The sequence below is a fragment of the Apium graveolens genome, chromosome 11 (assembly GCF_009905375.1).
Source record: "Apium graveolens cultivar Ventura chromosome 11, ASM990537v1, whole genome shotgun sequence".
In the NCBI taxonomy this organism is placed as follows: Eukaryota; Viridiplantae; Streptophyta; class Magnoliopsida; order Apiales; family Apiaceae; genus Apium; species Apium graveolens.
The window spans coordinates 164,406,757-164,428,564 of record NC_133657.1 but is presented as its reverse complement, the minus strand read 5'-3'; the positions used below and the strand labels follow the sequence as shown (position 1 = coordinate 164,428,564).

Below are 21,808 nucleotides of genomic sequence, written 5' to 3'. Positions count from 1 at the left end.
ATATACCCTTGAAATTGAAAATCAAAAATGATGCATTAAAACATGAAATTGATATCAAAAATAGAAAGAACAGATCAAAACCTTCGATTTGGTTACTGGAATCACACGATTTGATGAAAAAATCAGCTGGAAATCACAGTTTGATTCTCGACCCAATTCAAGTTCTTCCCGACCCGATTTGCAGAGAAAATCAATTAATTTCTGATTTTTAGTTTGTAATTAATAAAATTAAATAAAAATTAGGCTATTTATAGTAGTAAAATTAATACTCCTAAATAAAATTAAGGCCCTAATTCTACACTTTTTAAAATTAAAAGGCCCCCTAATTTTATAATTTTTTAGTATTAAATTTTAATTTATTAGTATTTTATATATACAATATATATGCCAAAATTTCCCAAAAATTGTGAATAATGCAAAAATGCAAAGAAATAATATAAATGAAAGTCCTTAATTTTATAAAAATAAAAATATGATTTTTGTGGGGTTTTTAACACCCAATGGGGCCCGGAAAAGTCATTTTTCACAAAACGAGAAAGTTTATAAAATGCTTAGATGTTCAGAATAATGCGATGAGAAAAGCCGTTTGATGAAAAATAAGGCCCATTATTTTATTTGAAATACTTGCTTTAAAATCATGGTTCGGGTCGTAAAATGTTTGAAATGAAAGTGATAAATGCAAAATAAAATATCTGAAAAGTATCTTAAAAATACCGGAATGACTCAGAATGCACGTAACACGTAACAACTAGGGTTTGACAGATACTTACACATAAATGATGCATCAACACACATACTTTATTATAAATATGATATAATACAAACGTAGATTTCCCAGACGTTACAATATATTCATGTTGTTTCAGGATGGATCGATTAACTAAATATCTCTCTTTATGAAATTGAGATTGATTTCTTACTTAACGTATTTTTTCTCAAAATGAATTGAATATGCGGAAATGAAATCGAAATATACGATCAAAATATAATACAAATGAAAGCACACATATCTCATGAAAATAATTACAACTCGTAATAATGAAATATTACAGAGTTAATTAAAGAGTTATTATAGTTGTTTACATGGTACAATTACTGATACAAAATATAATGAATATGAGGTAATCTTACTTTCCATATTAGAAAATGTAATAATTGGATATGAAAGCCGACACATTAAATATAATATTGTACAATTGACAATATAAATACATTTTTCAATATACATCATTTTTTATGATAAATATATTAATAGAGAGGTCAGTAATCAATGGTAATGAAAATTGAAAATGGACTAAATTGGTTGAACTACTGATTTACGGTTTATCAAAAATCGAGAATTTATCGAAATGCTAAATCGAAATAATATCGAACATATTTTTATATTCTTTTTAAAATATATAAGTAAAATAATTATATTTGAGATGTGTAAAATTGCATTTGTACATCCATACTAAGTTATAACATTATTTTGTGTGCATTATTTATTAAAATAATAAGAGTCTTAATAATCTTTACGCATCTCTTTTCTTCTTCCCTTATCTTTTCAGTTTCTATTCAGCAGCCGTCTAATTTCTTCATTTAAAATCGTCATTTTTCACCAACTCGATGCTGAGTATATTTCTTCTTCCTTTTCTTCTCTTCATAGCCTCAAATCGTGTGTTTGATTCGTCAAATTTGGACCGGAAAATTGCCGATTTTGATCAAAAATGACAAAAATGTTGTATGCTCCGATTTTGCTCAATAGATTGTTTTGATTTCCATACCACTGCAGTAATCTTATAACTCTTTTACTTATACCTTTGAAAAAACTTTAAATTGTTTAATGTAAGAAAAATGATTCACCTTACTATTGTAAAATCTTAATGTAACTGTAATGAACTTGATATTTTAATATTTTATTATATATATTCAAAATCTTCAAACCAGTCTTAGTTTATATTCGATTTGGTCATATAATAAGAATCTCAACTTTATTATAAACCCCCCTCATAACCCACTATTTTATTCATATACCATGTGAATATCTATTATATTTATTGAATTTAATACTTGATACACTAACATTGTCATTTTCAGATTAGCTAACATATTAAATTTATTTGCTGAAAAAAAAATTTATTTTATATAAAGTCTTCAAAAAAAAAAATAGGAATTTAGTATATATATAGGCAAATATTATTAAATTTTAGATATCTAATTATAGGTTGTTAATATTCAATAATAAATGATCATAAAATTATTAATACTAATGAGTTAGGTATAATTAATATATGTTATTAAATATGACAATTATTTATATTTATTAATAAAAAGTAATAATGACTTAAGTGTAATTAATATATGGTATTAAATTTGACAATTATTTGTATTTATTATTGAGGGGTAAATTAGTAATTTGGAATAAATTATCTTACTCAACCCCCTATTTGCTCTATTATATATATAATAGATTCGTTTTTGATGCAGATACTTATAATTGATTTGACAAAATTTTAATTCAAATCGGTTACGGGCAGATTAATATTAGCATAATTAATTAATTAACGTGGTTTAATTAATTAATGGACTAACCCACAATTCGTGTTATCCATATATATTCATCACTAACTCGTAGGGCCTAGCCGCTCTCTCTCTTATTCTCTGGTAATAGTCTTCTAGCTCGGTTCAAACTCGTTGACAATGACACTCTGATTCATTATAACTCGTTTGATTCTGAAAGATGATTTGCTCACATATACAGAGGGATAATATGTTTTAAGGAGACAATCACGCACTATACTCGGGTTTTTTTGTTCATATTTTTCTTTATTTGTATCATTATTATAACTTGATTTATTTGCAGATTACGCAAAAGACTAATTTCTGCACATGCATACTTATTTGTAAGATTATAATTCTAATTATTAAAAAAAATGATAATTATTCTTTTTCGCATGTCGACGCACCATGAGTCAACCCAGACCGAAACATAGAGTTGAGAAAGTTTAATTAAAAGTGATATGGGTTGGGTATGAGATATGACTTTTTCTTCTAAACAATCAACTAGGAGCCAGTATTTCAAACATCTTACAAGTTGCATAGCAATAATAATAATAATAAAGTTTTACTAGGAATTAGATACTAGGACTTGGGATGGGAGACCGTTACTTAACATATGTAGGCCAACTTCTTTATAGTCGATTATTACTCATAGCTTATATATAGAAGACTCTTTAGGGAGAAATTGTATTACATTTGAACATGGCAAGTCTCAGTTTTATTTACCTTGCTATCCTCTTTACTACAACTTCTCCACTTCTAGGAAATGCACTCTCCAACTGCAATGGTCCATGCAATGACCTAAACGACTGCTCCGGCCAACTCATCTGCATTAACGGAACATGCAACGACGATCCCGACGTCGGAACTCATATATGCAAAGCAGGATCCTCACCATCGCCGAACCCGCCATCATCAGGCCCATGCCAACCCTCGGGCACTCTCAATTGCAAAAAAAAATCTTACACTACTTATAGTTGCTCCCCTCAAGTCACCGCCTCCACGCCAGCTGTCCTCACGCTGAATGACTTTAGCGAAGGCGGTGACGGGGGAGCGGAATCTAGTTGCGACGAGAAGTTCCATGAAAATTCCGAACTTATCGTCGCGCTATCAACTGGATGGTTCAGTGAAGGCTCGAGGTGTTTGATGAAAATAAGGATTACGGCTAGTAATGGGAGGAGCGTGGTTGCGAAGGTGGTGGATGAGTGTGATTCTATGAATGGTTGCGACAAAGAGCACGCGTATCAGAGACCCTGTGACAATAATATTGTTGATGGCTCGGCTGCTGTGTGGGAGGCTTTAAAGCTCAACCAGGACTTGGGTAGAGTCAATATTAACTGGTCCATGGTTTAAGTACTAATCATCAATATGTAGCTCCTGTTAGCCTCCTAATATTGTTGTGGGTGCTAATTAATTAAGCTGACTCCAGTATTCCAACTGCAAGTCTATGCTAATTGTCACATTCCATTATTAATAAAGTTGTTATAGTTTTTTAATCTAAGTTTAGATATTTGAATAATTAGTTTTTAATAAATCAGTTTTCTTTCATATTTAGTTGGAAGCTGAATTGGTAGTCATATAGACGTGAAGTATGTAGGAATGCATTTGAAGGAGTCAGAGTCATGATAGGATAGGAGAGTGGTTTATCGTTTCCTTATTTTTAGGTATGCACTGTTAGTTCTAGTTTCTATATATTGGAGGCAGTTGAAAAAAATAAGACGTGGACTTTAACGAAACTACCACCAGGCCAGAAAGCAATTGGACTGAAGTGGGTTTACAAAGTTAAGAAGGATACCAATGGGGAAATTGTGAAGTACAAGGCAAGAATCGTCGCAAAAGGCTATGTCCAGAGACATGGAATTGACTTCGATGAGATCTTCGCCCCCGTGACGCGTCTAGAAACAGTTAGATTGTTATGGGCACTAGCTGCGAAAAACCAATGGCAAGTGCACCACCTCGACGTCAAAACTGCATTTTTGAATGGCGAAATACAGGAAGAGGTATATGTTGTTCAGTCAGAGGGGTACATTAAAAAGGGCCAAGAACAGATGGTTTATAAACTGCTGAAAGCGTTATATGGGCTAAGACAAGCCCCACGTGCATGGTATGCTAAGTTGAACAAATACTTGGTTGATCTTGGATTCACAAGATAGCCATATGAGCATGCAGTCTATACGAAGAGGGAAGATGGTGAGATATTGATCGTAGGGGTTTACGTTGATGATTTATTAGTGACAGACACTAGTGTTAAGCTGATCGAAAAGTTTAATTCTCAAATGAGTGGAAAATTTGAAATGAGCAACTTGGGGAAACTATCCTACTATCTGGGAGTTGAAGTCGAGCAAGGCATTGGCTATATAAAACTGAAACAAGCTGCATACGCGAGGAAGATTTTAGAAAGGGTAGGTCTGGGAGATTGTAACCCTGTGAGATATCCAATGGACCCAAAAGAAAGCATCACCAAGGATGAAAATGGCAAACCAGTGGATGCTACGATGTTCAAAAGTTTAATTGGAGGTTTACGCTATCTTGTTCATACAAGACCCGACATCGCATACTCGGTTGGTGTAGTTAGTAGATTCATGGAGAGACCCACAATAATGCATTTGAATGCAGCCAAAAGAATTTTGCGTTATGTCAAGGGGACAATCGATTATGGGTTGGTTTATTCTAAGGAAAATGACAACAATGTACTGACTGGATATTCCGATAGTGATCTGGGAGGTTTCATCGATGACAGGAGGAGCACAGCATGAATGGTGTTCTATTTAAATGAAAGCTTGGTCACTTGGGTTTCACAGAAGCAGAAGCAGAGATTCGTGGCATTATCATCCTGTGAGGCAGAGTTTATGGCGGCTACTGCTGCCGCTTGTCAGGCTGTTTGGTTACGGAAGCTGCTAAGCCAGGTGACGGATGAATACGTTGATCCTGTAGTTATCTACATCGACAACAAGTCAGCTATTATTCTAGTGAAAAACCCAGTGTTTCATGGACGCAGTAAACACATAGATATTCGCTACCACTTCATTCGTGAATGTATTGAAAGAGGAGAAATTATTGTTAAACATGTAAGTTCGGAGAATAAGAAGGCTGATATACTAACCAAGGCTCTTGTCACTGTGAAGTTTGAAAGAATGTGTCGCTTGCTGGGAGTAAAAGAGTTGTCGACGCAAACTTAGATTAAGGGGGAATAATGTTAGAGTTTTTTAATCTAAGTTTAAATATTTGAATAAGTAGTTTTTAATAAGTCTGTTTTCTTTCATATTTAGTTGAAAGCTTCATATAGACGTGGAGTCTATGTAGGAATGCATTTGAAGGAGTCAGAGCTCATGATAGGAGAGTGGTTTATCGTTTCCTTATTTTTAGGTATGCACTGTTAGTTCTAGTTTCTATATATTGTAATGCATCACATAAATAAACGTTAATACCTTCAGTGCACCTGCTTTGTTTTATCTCAGTACAAACTAAATACTTACACATATATATCGATTGAGCATCAACAGATAGGCTAACAAAAGTATCACTAGCTAAGTAAAATTTATTTGTGTTTAGAGCGGGTTAATTTTTGAAGTAATGAAATCTTGTGGCAATAACATGATTTCCAGTTTTCCATGATGTCTATTATCCCACTCGATGTAGGTAAAATATTAATGTTTGCCCACTTGGTCGATAGCTTCCAGAAATGCAATGAAGTAGCCAACTCAACACCCAAATATTTACATTTCAAGTCGTTTAAAATTTGTGGAAACTAAAATTGTTATTTGACTGCTGCTCATTAATAAAATATACATCGTTCAAAATCATGTCTCTTGAGAATTATTGTTTTTAAACTCCTCACAAGCTTCTACTTACAGAAAATTCAGATTCTTACGAATAACTAATTAAAATTTAAATTTAAATGATATAAACTATATATTTATATGTATATATAAATTTTAAGTTCCAAGAGGACGAGCTACTTCAATAAACTTTGAAAGAAGTCAATTTTATAAATACTAGCTTAAAATCCGGGAATCGCACATATATTTTGATATTATATATATATTTTTTAAAATATATTAAATTCAATTCTTATTTTTCTTCATTTAAAACTTTAAATAATATGATTACATGATAATCATATTAGTATACGTATATGTTTGTAATTTTTTAGAACATTTAAATTTATTTAAAGTGATAGCATTGGTCACTGGGAAAATATTATTATAACGAAATTATTATTTTATTGAAGGTAAAAATATAATTTCTCCGTTATGTTGGAACCTTAAAAAAAAATATTTTAGCATGGTGATTACTTAATCGATTAACTATAATTCTATAAAAGATATTTGAAAAAGATAATATTACTGATTGAACTGATATAGTTTTATTGATAATTCCGTGTATTTAAAAAAATATTTATGTTTTAATTAAAATTTGATTTTTTAGTTCATATCAATAGGATATGAATTATACTTAGTGTAATATTAATTTGATTTATCTTGGATCGGTGGTTTACATTATTTCATTTTACCCCAATACACCGTCCAAATTAAACTAATTTTTTTAGTTTATTTTTAATTTTCATTAAAGTCTAGATCAATAAGATAATTGTTTTATAATGAATAATTAATATATATATTATTTTATTTTTGTTGTTCGAATTGTATTTTTATTTTAATTTTGTGTTAATCTGAATCAATTGTATAATGTACTTTTTTATCCTGTATAAGTAAAATATATTATTTTGTTTATCCAAGTTCATTAGTATAATTTTTTAGGGGGATTGATAGTATTATTATTTTATCTTAACCCGAGTCACATTATATATCAACTAAATCTTAAAAATTATATTTAGTCTGCTTAAATTTAATTTAGCCCGAAGTAATAAATTAGAATAATATAAAACTCGATATGAATTAAAATTTAAATTGGTAGAAGAAGTTGAAATTAATATAAATTATAATGATATATAGTTCAATATAAAATAAAATTGAAATTGGTAAAGTAATAGATAAAATTGATTTCAATATCAATTAGAATTGGAATCGATCGACCCAGTAATTAGAATTAAATAATTAAATAAGGTTAATTAAGTAATTTCAGCAAGTATTGACCGACCAACTACCAAACTTTTAATATTTTTTTCGTAGGTAACCCGCAGCCTTTCGTCTATTAAAATATAGTATTGATGATAAATTTAAATTCATTTTAATAATTAATATGCAGTGATTACTATTATTTTATTTTTTACTTAAAATATTAAAGAAAAAATTTAATATCCTTGGTTGAATAGTTCAAATTCCATCCTGAATAACAAATAATTTTTTTTGCTAAATACGACTTATAACCTTACAAATGAGTATATATTCTCATAAAACCTTAGGGTGAGCCAAGATCGAACCCAGAACAGAGGATAAATTCTTAACTAATTGAGTTATCCAAAGGTGCAACTAGAGACTAAAAATTCAAATTTGGGATAGTTTTGCCCCAAATCATTTCAACTATGAATTAAAAAGTGACCCATTGGTACGAGATTAATATCCGAACTTTTTAATATAACAAAACAACAATAAATTATAAAAAAAATCCAAAATACATAAAATTCTAGTACACATGAATATAAAAACTATACAATAAACGTGGTTTGCAGGCTATTGCGTGAGCCCGTAAGGTTTACTCAGTGCGCACCAAAAGAATAGCGGTTGCGTGTTATCTACGATAAAAAAAAACTATACGATAATCAATATTTTATGTAATAATTTAATATTTATAATTTCTTTTCATATTTAAAACTAAAATATATGAATATAATTATAATTAATTTGAATTTATATTTGGATCGCATGATTGAAATAAGGTTTGGATCATCAAATTTGGATACATGGTTGGAGTTAGCCTAATCCAATTTTTTTTTATCGTAGATAACCCGCAGCCGCTATCCTTCGGATGCGCACTGGGTAAACCCTACAGACTCACGTGCAAACCACGTGAACCAAGGTAAACCGCATTTTAGCGACATACTCTAACTACCCTTCGGGTGCGCCCTGGGTAAACCCCTACGGACTCACGTGCAAACCACGTGAATCAAGGTAAACCGCATTTAAGCGACAGACTCTAACTACCCTTCGGGTGCGCACTGGGTAAACCCTACGGGTTAACGTGCAAAGCACGTGAACCAAGGTAAATCACATTTAAGTGACAGACTCTAACTCAGGAGGCATAATCATAAATTCTCCTCCCGTGGGATTCGAACCTGTGACCAAGATGATAGTTATCCCTTTTTAACCAACTGAGCCAACCCTTACGGGTTTAGTCTAATCGAAAATTTAATTTCCCAATCACATACATCACGGAGCACTACAATAAATATGCCCATTTACGATGGAATTTTAACACTACAATTTGTCGTAATTGGCCCAATTGCGACGAAAAATATTCGACGTTTTTGCTCAAGTCTTAAGTTCAGATTTCGTCACAAGTAACCATTTCGTTATAAGTATCAATTATGTCGTAAGTTTCAATTTTGTCATAAGTACATATTTCGTCATAAGTAACTATTTCGTCATAAGTATTTATTTCGTCACAAAATTAAGAAAAAACGTCGCAAGTTAGGGAAATGGAGCCCACATTTGATAGAATAAAACATAAATTTACGACGCAACTGAACGTCGTAAATTAGTAACTTTCGACAGAAAAAACTGTCGTATGTTAGAAATTGGGGCCAACTTATGACGGAATATGTGATGAACAACCGTCATAAGTTTGTATTTCCAGAACAGCCAAATACTGATTTTTCAGTTTTCATCCATTTTTTGCTTTGAATTTAAATTTTAAACCTGTCAAAGTCTACTGCAATCACAAACTCAACACAAAGTCTAAACCTGCCAAAGTCTAATTTAATTTTCGGCTTCCAATCACAAACTCAAAAAAATCAAAATATAAAATTAGTGCTACAAGTTATACCATAATTTACATTAGTAATACCATAAATCAATACTAATTCACATTCATAAGTTGAAAGCAAACTAGGTGGATGTACATGAAGGAATTTACGGATGAGCGGAAGCGAGATATAACATTTATTCTGTAAAAACCATATACCGCACATATAGAAAAGCGTATAAAAAAAAAGAAAAACTGAGGAATCATAACCATACCTTGTGAATCGAATCTTTATAAAAATGGAGCGCTAGCAGTTGCTCCTCAGTGTGTGAAGCACTCTACCGGTATCCACCAAGAACGATCCTCTTCGATGAACCTTTTTATAAAACCGAGCTTTTATAAAATGGAGTTTTTGGGAGAGAGAGAGAGGAAGAAGATGGATGCTAGGGTTTTCACAAAACCAAAATTGTGTAAATAGAATGAGCCATCTCATTCTATTTATAGGGCTCTCCTAGGGTTATAAAATATATCTTTATATATATATTATAACCACCACTATTTTATCTTTATAAAATGCTTTAATAATAATTAAAACTATTTTAATCATTATTTCCTTTTCTAAACTATTTAGAAAATAATTCTCTCTCTCATTATTTCATCAAAGAAAATATTCTTTTATGTTGTGACCCTGTAGGTTCAATATTATTCCGGTAGTAGAAATAAATAATAATAAATTTTTATTAATTATTTATATGAATACTAAAATTCACTAAATATAATTAACTGATTAATTATATTTATTCTACATCGTGAGTGATGCTTCTCAACATATCGCGGCTATCCGAATAATATGAATTCACTGTTTAGAATACCAAGAACATGTCAGTGACTAATTACCAGTACAATGAATTCCTTCTACCCTTATAATATCCCGATTAAATACAAGGCATGTATCTTGTGTTAGGCCTATCAAATTTAATCATATGATTTCTTATTCATAATGCAAAGTTCATATTTATATGAATACTAAAATTATATGAATACTAAAATTCACTAAATATAATTAACTGATTAATTATATTTATTCTACATCGTGAGTGATGCTTCTCAACATATCGCGTCTATCCGGATAATATGAATTCATTGTTTAGAATATCAAGAACCTGTCAGTGACTAGTTACCGTACAATGAATTCCTTCTACCCTTATAATATCCCAATTAAATACAAGGCATGGATCTTGTGTCAGGCCTATCAAATTTAATCATATGATTTCTTATTCATAATGCAAAATTCATATTAATGCAAATTAGAAACTCCTTTCTAATTTCATACACTCTGGCCAGAGATTCCAGAACTCAGCATACAAAGAATAACATAGGATATTCTCTTCCAATACTGGAAGAGGTAGATCCTCTATTGACGTTAACTATCTCTATACACAAATCCCTATGCCCAAAATAGACCTAATGGATGTCCTTGAGACTAAGGACTAAACCAAAGCACAGTTCATTATATATAAGATACCTTTAACGATCTCAAGTCTAAGGACACTTGTACAACTATCACTCAGTGAATAACTATTGACACGTGAGTAATCTCCATTAGTTGTTCAACTTATCGAGTCATGGTCAGTGAACTTATTCCCTAATAAGCACCTACATACTAGCTATAGTCTCACCACACAAATGCCTATGAGAACAGACATCCTCCTGAAGGGAGCAAGCATAGTATGTACCAATCTTTGCGTTAGCATATAAAGTTGCATGTACTAATTCCGATTTCAAATACAATTCTAATTCAATAATTTCAAAAATCATTGTTTATAAATTTGCAATTATATAATCTCAAATGCAATTCTATTTCAAGAAAATTAAAAATTGATTTTCCCGATCGGCAATCTTAGTAACCATATATGCAACATTATTTCAACAAAATCAACCAAAAACGAATTTATAAGTAACAAAATCAACCAAAATTCAACAAAATGAACTAATATTTACAAAAATTTACAAATAGCCAATAAAGTTGCATATAATAACTCAAAAATTATCATTGTCGTATTTTTGAAATAAAATTAAAGTGAAAAATAATGTGTGAAACTGAAAAGGAAGGGTCGTAATCTCATAAATAAAAATAAAAATTAACGTAATTTTAAAAATTTCCCGATAATTAATATGAATTGATATATTTATAAAATTATTGAGATAAAAAATTTCTTAATTATAGAGCAAGATTATAAAGCTCAAAAATTTCTTAATTATGAATTTCTTAGTGTTTCGATTATTTTAAAAATATTTTTCAACGATCCGACCGTATGGATGTGAATAGATATATATTAGTGATATAACCAAAATTTCATATCAAAATAATTTTATTTGGTTTGACATTTTAATAGTCAAACATCAGTTTGACTAGTACAGCTAACTAGTGTTGAATCCTGAATTAGTGTTTCGATTATTTTTTAAAAAAATGAACGATCCAACCGTATGGATATCAATAGATATATATTACTGATATAACCAAAATTTCATATCAAACTAATTTTATTTGGTTTGGCATTTTAACAGTCAAGTATCAGTTTGACTAGTACAGCTAACTAGTGTTGAATCATGAATTGGTTTTTCGATTATTTTAAAAATATTTTTCAACGATCCAACCGTATGGATGTCAATAGATATATATATTAATGATATAACCAAAATTTTATATCAAAATATTTTTATTTGGATTGACATTTTAACAGACAAGCATCAGTTTGATTCGTATAGCTAACTAGTGTTTAACCCTGAACTAGTGTTTGGATCATTTTAAAAATATTTTTTTAAAGATCCAACCGTATGGATGTCAATAGATATATATTAGTGATATAACCAAAATTTCATATCAAACTAATTTTATTTTGTTTGACATTTTAACAGTCAAGTATCAGTTTGACTAGTAAAGTTAACTAGTGTTGAATTCTGAATTAGTGTTTCGATTATTTTTTAAAAAAAATCAACCATCCAACCATATAGATGTGAATAGATATATATATATATTAGTGATATAACCAAAATTTAATATCAAAATATTTTTATTTTATTTGACATTTTAACAGTCAAGCAATAGTTCGACGATTACAGCTAACTAGTGTTGAATCCTAAATTAGTGTTTCGATTATTTTAAAAACAAATTTCAACGATCCAACCATATGGATGTTAATATATATATATATATATATTAGTGATGTAACCAAATTTCATATTAAAATAATTTTATTTGGTTTGCTATTTTAATAGTCAAACATCAGTTTGACTAGTACAACGAACAAGTGTTTAATCCTGAATTGGTTTTTGGATTATTTTTAAAATATTTTTCAACGATCCAAACATATGGATGTCAATAAATATATATATTAGTGATGTAACCAAAATTTCATATCAAAATAATTTTATTTGGTTTGTCATTTTAACAGTCAAGTATCAGTTTGACTAGTACAGCGAACTTGTGTTTAATCCTGAATTGGTGTTTCGATTATTTTAAAAATATTTTTCAACGATCCAACAGCATGGATGTCAATAGATATATATATTAGTGATATAACCAAAATTGTATATCAAAATCGTATTATTTTGTTTGCCATTTTAAAAGTCAATCATCAGTTTACTAGTACAACTAACCAGTGTTTAATCCTCAATTAGTGTTTCGATTATTTTAAAAATATTTTTTAACGATCCAAACGTATGGATGTCAATAGATATATTTATTAATGATATAACCAAAATTTCATATGAAAATAATTTTATTTGGGTTGCCATTTTAACAGTCAAACATCAGTTTGACCAGTACAACTAATATACATATATATATATATACATGTATTGGTGATATAATTAATTTTTCATATTAAATAATTTTATCAAAATATTTAATTTTTTCGAAAATTTCCAAAATTTCACCCAAACAAATAAATGCTGACATTAATATAGTTGGATCATGAAATAATATTTTTTAAAAATTGAAATTATCAAAAATCATGTGATAATTTACGATGGAATCCGTCATAAATTATTGGCCGCCAAAAATTTGAGAAAAGTCAAATTTACCGTCAAAATTTTGGGAAAAAAGTTGAATTTCCCTCTTTGTTAACTTACGACGAATTTTAATTTCCGTCGTATATTGGTGGATCCGATCTTTTTCGTCACAAATATTTCGTCGTAAATTTAGATAAAATATTCTTTATTTAATTTTAAGTTAAAATTTTAATAAAAATATTTAACTTACGACGAAATAATCAAATTGTCGCAACTTTAAATGATTTTCATTTTTCCGCCAACATTTTGGGGAAAATTTTGAATTTCCCTCTTTGATAACTTACGACGCATTTTAATTTCCGTCGTAAATTGGACGATCCGATCTTTTCCTGTCACGAATATTTCGTCGTAAATTTAGATAAAATATTTTTTTATTTAATTTTAAGTTAAAATTTTAATAAAAATATTTAACTTACGACGAAATAATCAAATCATCGCAACTTTAAATGATTTTTATTTTTGTTTAATCGTGTTCGTGCAGAATTTTATTAATAAAATACTAAATTTGCGATGGTTTTGAGTTTCGTCATAAATAATTATGAATGTTTTACTTTGTTTCGTAGTAAGTTGGGCGCACATTTTTTTCTGTCACAAATTTTCCCTCACAAATGACCATATTTCTTGTAGTGGAGTAATTTGATTTATGTTAGGTTTTTTTTACTGGGTCACTGTTATTGTCTCTTATATATTTTTTAACATATATATATATATATTGTCACACTACACCTACACATTTTTTAATTTTTCGTGTAATTTAGTAAAAAAAATCATACTTCTTAAATGACCTTAACATCGACATTTTTTGACTGTTTTCTAACTTTGAATATGATAAATGCCTCAAATAATTTTTAATATGTATGTTAAATATATGATCCTATTGGGGCCTTACTTTAACACCTTAAGGTGTTAAAGGTGTTAGAGACAATTAATGCCTAAAGATGGGGCGCCGGTGTTCCACTCTTCGACCCATGAATGCGCTGTTCCACTCTTCGACCCATGAATGGGCTTTCGAGTGAGTGGGAGTGTTAAATATATGATCCTATTGGGGCCTTCCTCTAACACCTTAAGGTTTTAGATGAGCTGGTTACTCAACATGGTATCAGAGCTTAGGCTGGCGGGAGAACTAAGGTTCGATTCCCAGCCACCCCCAGCATTCTCACAATTTAATGTGGACACTAAAGGCAATTAATGCCCAAAGATGGGGCGCCGGTGTTCCACTCTTCGACCCATGAATGGGCTTTCGAGTGAGGGGGAGTGTTAAATATATGATCCTATTGAAACCTTCCTCTAACACCTTAAGGTTTTAGATGAGCTGGTTACTCAACAATGTAGTCATGATACTCCCATTTCACAAGTTTATAAAATGATTAAGCATCTATTTTTAGTATTTTATTTACATAAAACTGATCAGCCGATGGTCAAATTTAAGAAGCTACTATAAAAATAGAGGGATAACTATCATATTGGTCAAATGTTCGAATCTCACGGGAGGAGAATTTATGATTATATCTCCTGAGTTAGAGTCTGTCGCTTAAATGCGGTTTAACTTGGTTTACGTGTTTTGTTTTGCGGGTTATTGCGTGAGCCCGTGGGATTTATCCCGGTACACATATGAAGGGTAGCGGCTTCAGATTTTCTACGATAAGAAAAAGAAAAAAATGTTATGATAATTAAGATGCAATCGTATAATTAGATGGTTTTTTGCGTAAATTCTTCAAAACTAAAAAAATAATAATATTCATGCACTTAAATTGTTTAAATTAAAATTTGAATATCACAAAAATAATAACCTCGCATCTTAGCCGCCTAAAATTTGAAGATAAATTTCTTTAGTCAAAATTAAGTCTTAACTAGTTATATTATAAATGAATGTTTAATTTTAAATTTGATCGGTTATAAATAAAAATTGACCGTAAATATGAGGTCATGTTAATTTTTAGTTGGCCAAGTTTATGCTTATTTTGGAGTATATATAATGACAACATATTTTAAGTGTGAAATAGAAAATTCCTGTAAATTGCATGAAATTTGGGATGGAGTTACAGAACCCCATTCGCAGTAGCATATACGCATGTGCCTGCAAAGAAAATGCGGGGGTAGTAATAGTTTTAAAGCCATTCAAGAAGGCCAGTGAGCAGGGGTGTACACGGTTTCAGTGAGTAAGGGTGTACACGGTTTGGCTAACCCGACCAATCCAAACCGAACCGACCCTATTTCGACCGAACCAAACCGATTTTTTTCAACCCGATATATAGTTGGGTTGAAAAAATGTCAACCCGATTTAATTGGGTTGGATATGGTTTTCGATAATTATAAACCAATCCAACCCAACCCGATTATAATATATATGTATATGCTAATAAGTTAATCCAAAATTATGTTTAGGCCATTTACATAGATCCATATATCTCTAACTCTAAATGTAACTTATAACCTCCGTGTTCATAGTTTATTTCGTAACAATAATAGATGTTTGATTAGTGTTATATTTTTTGCATTTATGATTTATTCCAATATTTAAAGCGTAAGCAATATTATTAGTACTTTTGATGTCGAAAATTAGATGCTTAAGACTATTTAATATGGAGGATTGTAATATTGTTTTGAACTATTTTCAAGTATTTTAAACTTTGAAACCTTATGTTTTATTATAATTTTTTATATTAAGTTTGTATATTTAATAAACCGATCAAACCGATCCAAACCGAACCAAACCGAAGTATACAAATTGGTTTGGGTTACAAATTTAAACGGTTTGGGATTGTGTTGAAATTTTGAAAACCCGAATTAATTGGATTGGGTTGCTAAATTCTCTCAATCCGCCCAACCCGATCAGTGTACACCCCTACCAGTGAGTAACAAATTCTTTTAGACAAATTAGAAAAAGAGAAAAAGTCAGGTATCTACCCACCTCCATTGTCGCGTTGATTTTGTGCTAATACGATCGAGTAAAAGACAGTGAAACTTAAATATGTTATTTTTATTTAAAATTTTTATTACAGAAAAAAAAGAGAATTGTAAAACATGTGAGAGCGTCACTTATTTTGTACAACTCCAAAACGATAATTATTCATTATTTTGAAATGAAACAAATAATTTTTACCGAGTTGATAAAGTTTTGAACTACTTTTATGCCACAAACTTAAAGAGACTTCAATTCAGTAAACGAAGACTGAAGATGGTCCCTTATGTACGTTGCTGAAGCTGGCCTAATAACTGAGTTGACCTCATTGAGTCGTCGTGTTAATTTTCCACCATTGATATTATCAGTAAAGCTTCTAAATTGCGTTTCGGTGTTATTAATTTAAACTTGAAAATTACATGTGTACTTGCATATTGTCGGCTCTCCATTTCAGAGTCTTGAAACATGCGAGCGAATGATTCAAACATCTTCCCAGTTGCATCCTAATAGAAATTTAGGAACTACAGTAGTTAATTATAATAATAAAAAGCATTATAAATAGAAGTGACCCTAGATAGAAACGGTATAACATTTAAACATGGCAAATCTCGTTTTTATTTACCTTGCTATTCTCTTTACTGCAACTTCTCCACTTCTTGGAAATGCACTCTCCGGCTGCAATGGTCCATGCAATAACGAAAACGACTGCTCTGGTCGACTAATCTGCATTAACGAACAATGCAACGACGATCCCGACGTCGTCGAAAGTACTCCTACATGTGGATCACCAGGATCTTCACCGTCGCTAGACGAACAAGGTACATGCACGCCCTCTGGCACTCTCACTTGCGGAAGTGAATCTTACACTACCTATAGTTGCTCCCCCGAAATCGCCGCCTCCACGCCCGCTATTCTTACGCTTAATGACTTTAGCGAAGGCGGTGACGGGGGAGCAGAATCTAGCTGTGACGAGCAATTCCACGACAATTCAGAACTTGTTGTCGCACTGTCAACTGGATGGTTCAGTGGAGGTTCAAGGTGTTCTCAGGAAATAACGATTACAGCTAGTAACGGGAATAGCGTGGTTGCGAAGGTGGTGGATGAGTGTGACTCTATGAACGGTTGCGACAAAGAGCACGCGTATCAAAAACCTTGTGATAATAATATTGTTGATGGCTCGGCTGCTGTGTGGAATGCTTTAGGTCTCGACCAGGAATTGGGTAAGGTCGATATTAGTTGGTCCATGGTTTGAGTACTTATTTAATTGATCAATGAGGACTGCATTTCTGAACTTTAAACAGGTCTATTGTTGCTGTGTACTTAATTTCTATGTGAGAATTGCAAGTTTGTGCTGATTGTCACACAACTTAAAATGTTTTTTTTAGCTTTCCCGGAATAAAGTTTCTTTACATTTATGTGTTAACCATGTATTGCACCTACGCTATATTTGCTCTATGCAATTAACTGCATCAGTTTGTTCGTTGTAAACTAACCATTCATCTTCGGGCACTTGATAAAATTTCCAATATATTCATAGAGTGCCATTCCATGCATATATAATAGACAGTACCCTTGCAAGTCCAAGAGAACCAATATAAAACAAAACCAAAGATGGGTTCAGCACGAGTAATATTAACGCAAGAAAAACAGTTAAAAAAAAAATAAGAAAGTAGTACAACAATAAATAAGAGATAACAGGAAAAACTAATCATTAGAAATCCCCCTTATAATCATGCATTTCTAAAAAATCAGGTACCTTTAACTGAAGATGAGTATACACCGATGTCAATCCATGAAACCCGTTCAAATACTTCACATCACACTTCTCGAGATTATTCAAGTAGTCGATAGTAAGCTGACTTACTTTCCCACACGGTTTCACAAATTCGAAATCTGGTCCCCCAAAATACAACCACTTGGAGTGATACCCCGAGTTAGAGGACCTAACACTGACGATCTTAATCCTTTTGTAAGGGCAGTCGAAATAAACCTGTCCATCGTGATACCTAACATCATAAATTGAGAAGAAAAGCTTAAACGAAGGAATCAAGTTTCTATCACAACAGAGAGCGACGAACCCACTAAGCTGCACAAGGGAATTGGGCGTCAACTGACTAACCCCGCAACCAATAGCCTCGAACATCGCCAAGAAAAATGGTTGCATAGGTAGCCGGAGCCCGAAGTGAAAAAGTATTATCGGTATCCCGTGCATCCCATATTCCGGCATCATCCACACCCTCTCATCAGCCGTCAGCACTCGATAACGGTAACCATTCGAATAATCCACGTATGATTTCAACTTACTTAATGGAGGATCCTTGGTAATATAATAACTTAAATAATTCAAACTCGACTTATCCCCAAACTCTTCCATACACGCACAAAGACTATCCTCAACAACTCGACATCTCCTTTATAACGTTTGAGGGCTCAAAGGGGGCGAGGGAAGGGAACCTATAGGAATACCCCTCAAGAATTCATCTTCGTTCATAAAATCAAAAGACCCACACTGCTCTAAGTCGGGAATCTCCAAATATGTCGATAATATCTACCTCAAGGTCTGTTGCCTATTTTAATCACGCAATTAATGCCTCATACTCGGCCACGTTATTTGTCGCTTGGAATTCGAACTTAAGGGATTGCTGGATTTTAAACCCATCTGGGCTGATAAGAATTATCCCTACACCACCAGAATTCGAGGTCGATGATCCATCAACAAACAATAGCCACGGTCTGAGCTGGGCTTCCTCGGGATCCGACCCTTTGGCCTTGAATTGGCATTCTGCTACAAAATCTGAGAGGACCTGAGCCTTTATGGTTGTTCGTAGTTTATACTCGATGTAGAATTGACTTAGTTCGATGGTCCATGCGGCGAGCCTTCCTGTCATATCGGGTTTGTGAAAGATTCTTTTGAGCTGCGCATTTGTCAACACGTGTATTTCCCTTTCTTGGAAATAGTGTCGGAGCTTTCTGCTTGCAATGACCAAGGCGTACACGAGCTTTTCGACCTGAGGGTACCGAGTTTCAGCATCACGCAGTGAGTGACTAATGTAGTACACGGGAACCTCTCTTCCTTCATCGAGTCGGTCAAGGACGGCTGCAACTGTTTCGTCAGACGCCGACAGATAAATGCGCAGAGCTTCACCTGAGATTGGCCTGGTGAGGATGGGAGGATTTGTTAAAAATTCTTTGAGTTCCATGAAGCTGGATTTGCACTCATCGTTCCATTCGAATGGTGTTGACCTTGAAGCCTTTTTTATGGTGGCGAAGAATGGGAGACACCTTTTGGACGATTGAGGGATAAATCTTCAAAGGGCTGCTATGCATCATGTTAGCTTTTGCAAGTCTTTGATGGATTTTGGATCATCCATTTTAAGGATGGCTTTTGTCTGTACGCGGTCGGCCTCGATGCCTCGCTGTGTGACCAGAAATCCCAGAAACTTGCCGGATGTAAGCCCGAATGAGCATTTATTAGGGTTGAGACGCATGTTATGCTTCCGGGCATTTTTAAAGGTCTCACGAAGATCAAGTGAGTGGTTAAAGGCGAGTTTGGACTTGGTTATCATGTTGATCAAGTGAGTGGTTAAAGGCCTTCCTGTCATATCGGGTTTGTGCAAGATTCTTTTGAGCTGCGCATTTGTCAACACGTGTATTTCCCTTGCTTGAAAATAGTGTCGGAGCTTTCTGCTTGCAATGACCAAGGCGTACACGAGCTTTTCGACCTGAGGGTACCGAGTTTCAGCATCACGCAGTGAGTGACTAATTTAGTACACAGGAACCTCTTTCCTTCGTCGAGTCGGACAAGGACGGCTGCAACTGTTTCGTCGGACGCCGACAGATAAATGCGCAGAGCTTCGCCTGGGATTGGCCTAGTGAGGATGAGAGGATTTGTTAAAAATACTTTGAGTTACATGAAGCTGGATTTGCACTCATCGTTCCATTCGAATGGTGTTGACCTTGAAGCCTTTTTTATGGTGGCGAAGAATGGGAGACACCTTTTGGACGATCGAGGGATAAATCTTCGAAGGGATGCTATGCATCCTGTTAGCTTTTGCAAGTCTTTGATGGATTTTGGATCATCCATTTCAAGTATGGCTTTTGTCTGTACGGGGTCGGCCTCGATCCCTCGCTGTGTGACCAGAAATCCCAGAAACTTGCCGGATGTAAGCCCGAATGAGCATTCATTAGGGTTGAGACGCAAGTTATGCTTCCGGGCATTTTTAAAGGTCTCACGAAGATCAAGTGAGTGGTTAAAGGCGAGTTTGGACTTGGTTATCATGTCGTCAACATAGATTAACATATGTTTCCCTATTTGTCAGCCAAAAATTGTGTCCATCATCTGTTGAAAAGTTGCGCCAACGTTAATCAGCCCGAAAGGCATGACCCGATATCCGAATACTCCTCTGTGAGTAATGAATGTCGTTTGCTCCTAGTCTCGAGAATTCATTTTTATCTGATTGTACCCTGAAAACGCATCCATAAAGGAAAGGAGTTCGTTTCCTGCTGTAGAGTCGATCAGCTGATCGATGTTTGGGAGTGGGTAGAAACTTTTGGGGCATGCTCTGTTAACGTCAGAATAGTCGACACACATTCGCCACTTTCCGTTGTGTTTTTTGACTAAAACGACATTGGAGATCCATGTGGGGAACTCGACGGGCTCGATGAATTTAGCTTCGAGAAGTCGATCAATTTCTTGATCGATAGCTGCCCTCTTTTCGTCGGACAATATTCGATGTTTCTGGCGTACTGGAGCAATGTTTTTGTTGATGTGGAGGGAGTGGCGTGCGACGACCTCGGGAATTCCCGACATGTCTTTCGGGTCCCAGACGAAGACATCGGCGAATTCTCTAACAAGGTTAATGATCTCTTGCTTCAAATGTTCAGGGAGTCCTTTTCCCACCTTGGTTGTCTTTGTTGGGTTGCCGTTGACCACTTCGATCTCCTCAGTCTCTTCGGCAGGGAAACATGAATTCTGACTTGTAGATTCAATTGAGTCGCGGGGGTCGATCTCGAGTACCTGGTTGAATCCTAGATCTTCCTCCCCCTTTTTCTTTGGGGAAACTGTTGTCGGGTAGCATTGTCTCGCGGTCGCCTGATCTTCAATCATTTCTCCGACGCCGAAGTCGGCGGGAAATTTCATCTTCAAATGGGAGATTGAAGTTATTGCTTTTAGGGGCTGTGATTGTAGTGCGGCCTAGGATGGCATTAAAGCTGGAAGAACTGGCATATCAATGGTTCCTACTACTATGGACCTCATTTCCGGTAAATCCGTACAACGGTGTTCGGGAGTTTTCAAGTCGTCGATCTCCGATATCCATCCGTGAAAAGGCGTGATGGTAGAGGACATCGACAGAACTTCCGTTGTCGACAAACATCTTTTTTATAGTATTATTTCCTACTCGGGTTGTGATGACAAGAGCATCTTGA

The 21,808-nt window shown here is 33.4% G+C and overlaps 2 protein-coding genes across 2 annotated transcripts; both read left to right on the top strand.

Moving 5' to 3' along the window:
* Positions 1–3,231: 3,231 nt before the first annotated feature.
* LOC141697808 (kiwellin-like) lies at positions 3,232–4,041 on the top strand. Its single transcript, XM_074502353.1, has one exon. It carries the CDS (start codon positions 3,244–3,246, stop codon positions 3,892–3,894), a length of 651 nt encoding a protein of 216 aa, XP_074358454.1. The 5' UTR covers positions 3,232–3,243; the 3' UTR covers positions 3,895–4,041.
* Positions 4,042–16,845: 12,804 nt separating this feature from the next.
* LOC141696676 (ripening-related protein grip22-like) lies at positions 16,846–17,796 on the top strand. Its single transcript, XM_074500789.1, has one exon. The coding sequence runs from the start codon at positions 16,980–16,982 to the stop codon at positions 17,631–17,633; it is 654 nt and encodes a 217-aa protein (XP_074356890.1). The 5' UTR covers positions 16,846–16,979; the 3' UTR covers positions 17,634–17,796.
* Positions 17,797–21,808: the final 4,012 nt, after the last annotated feature.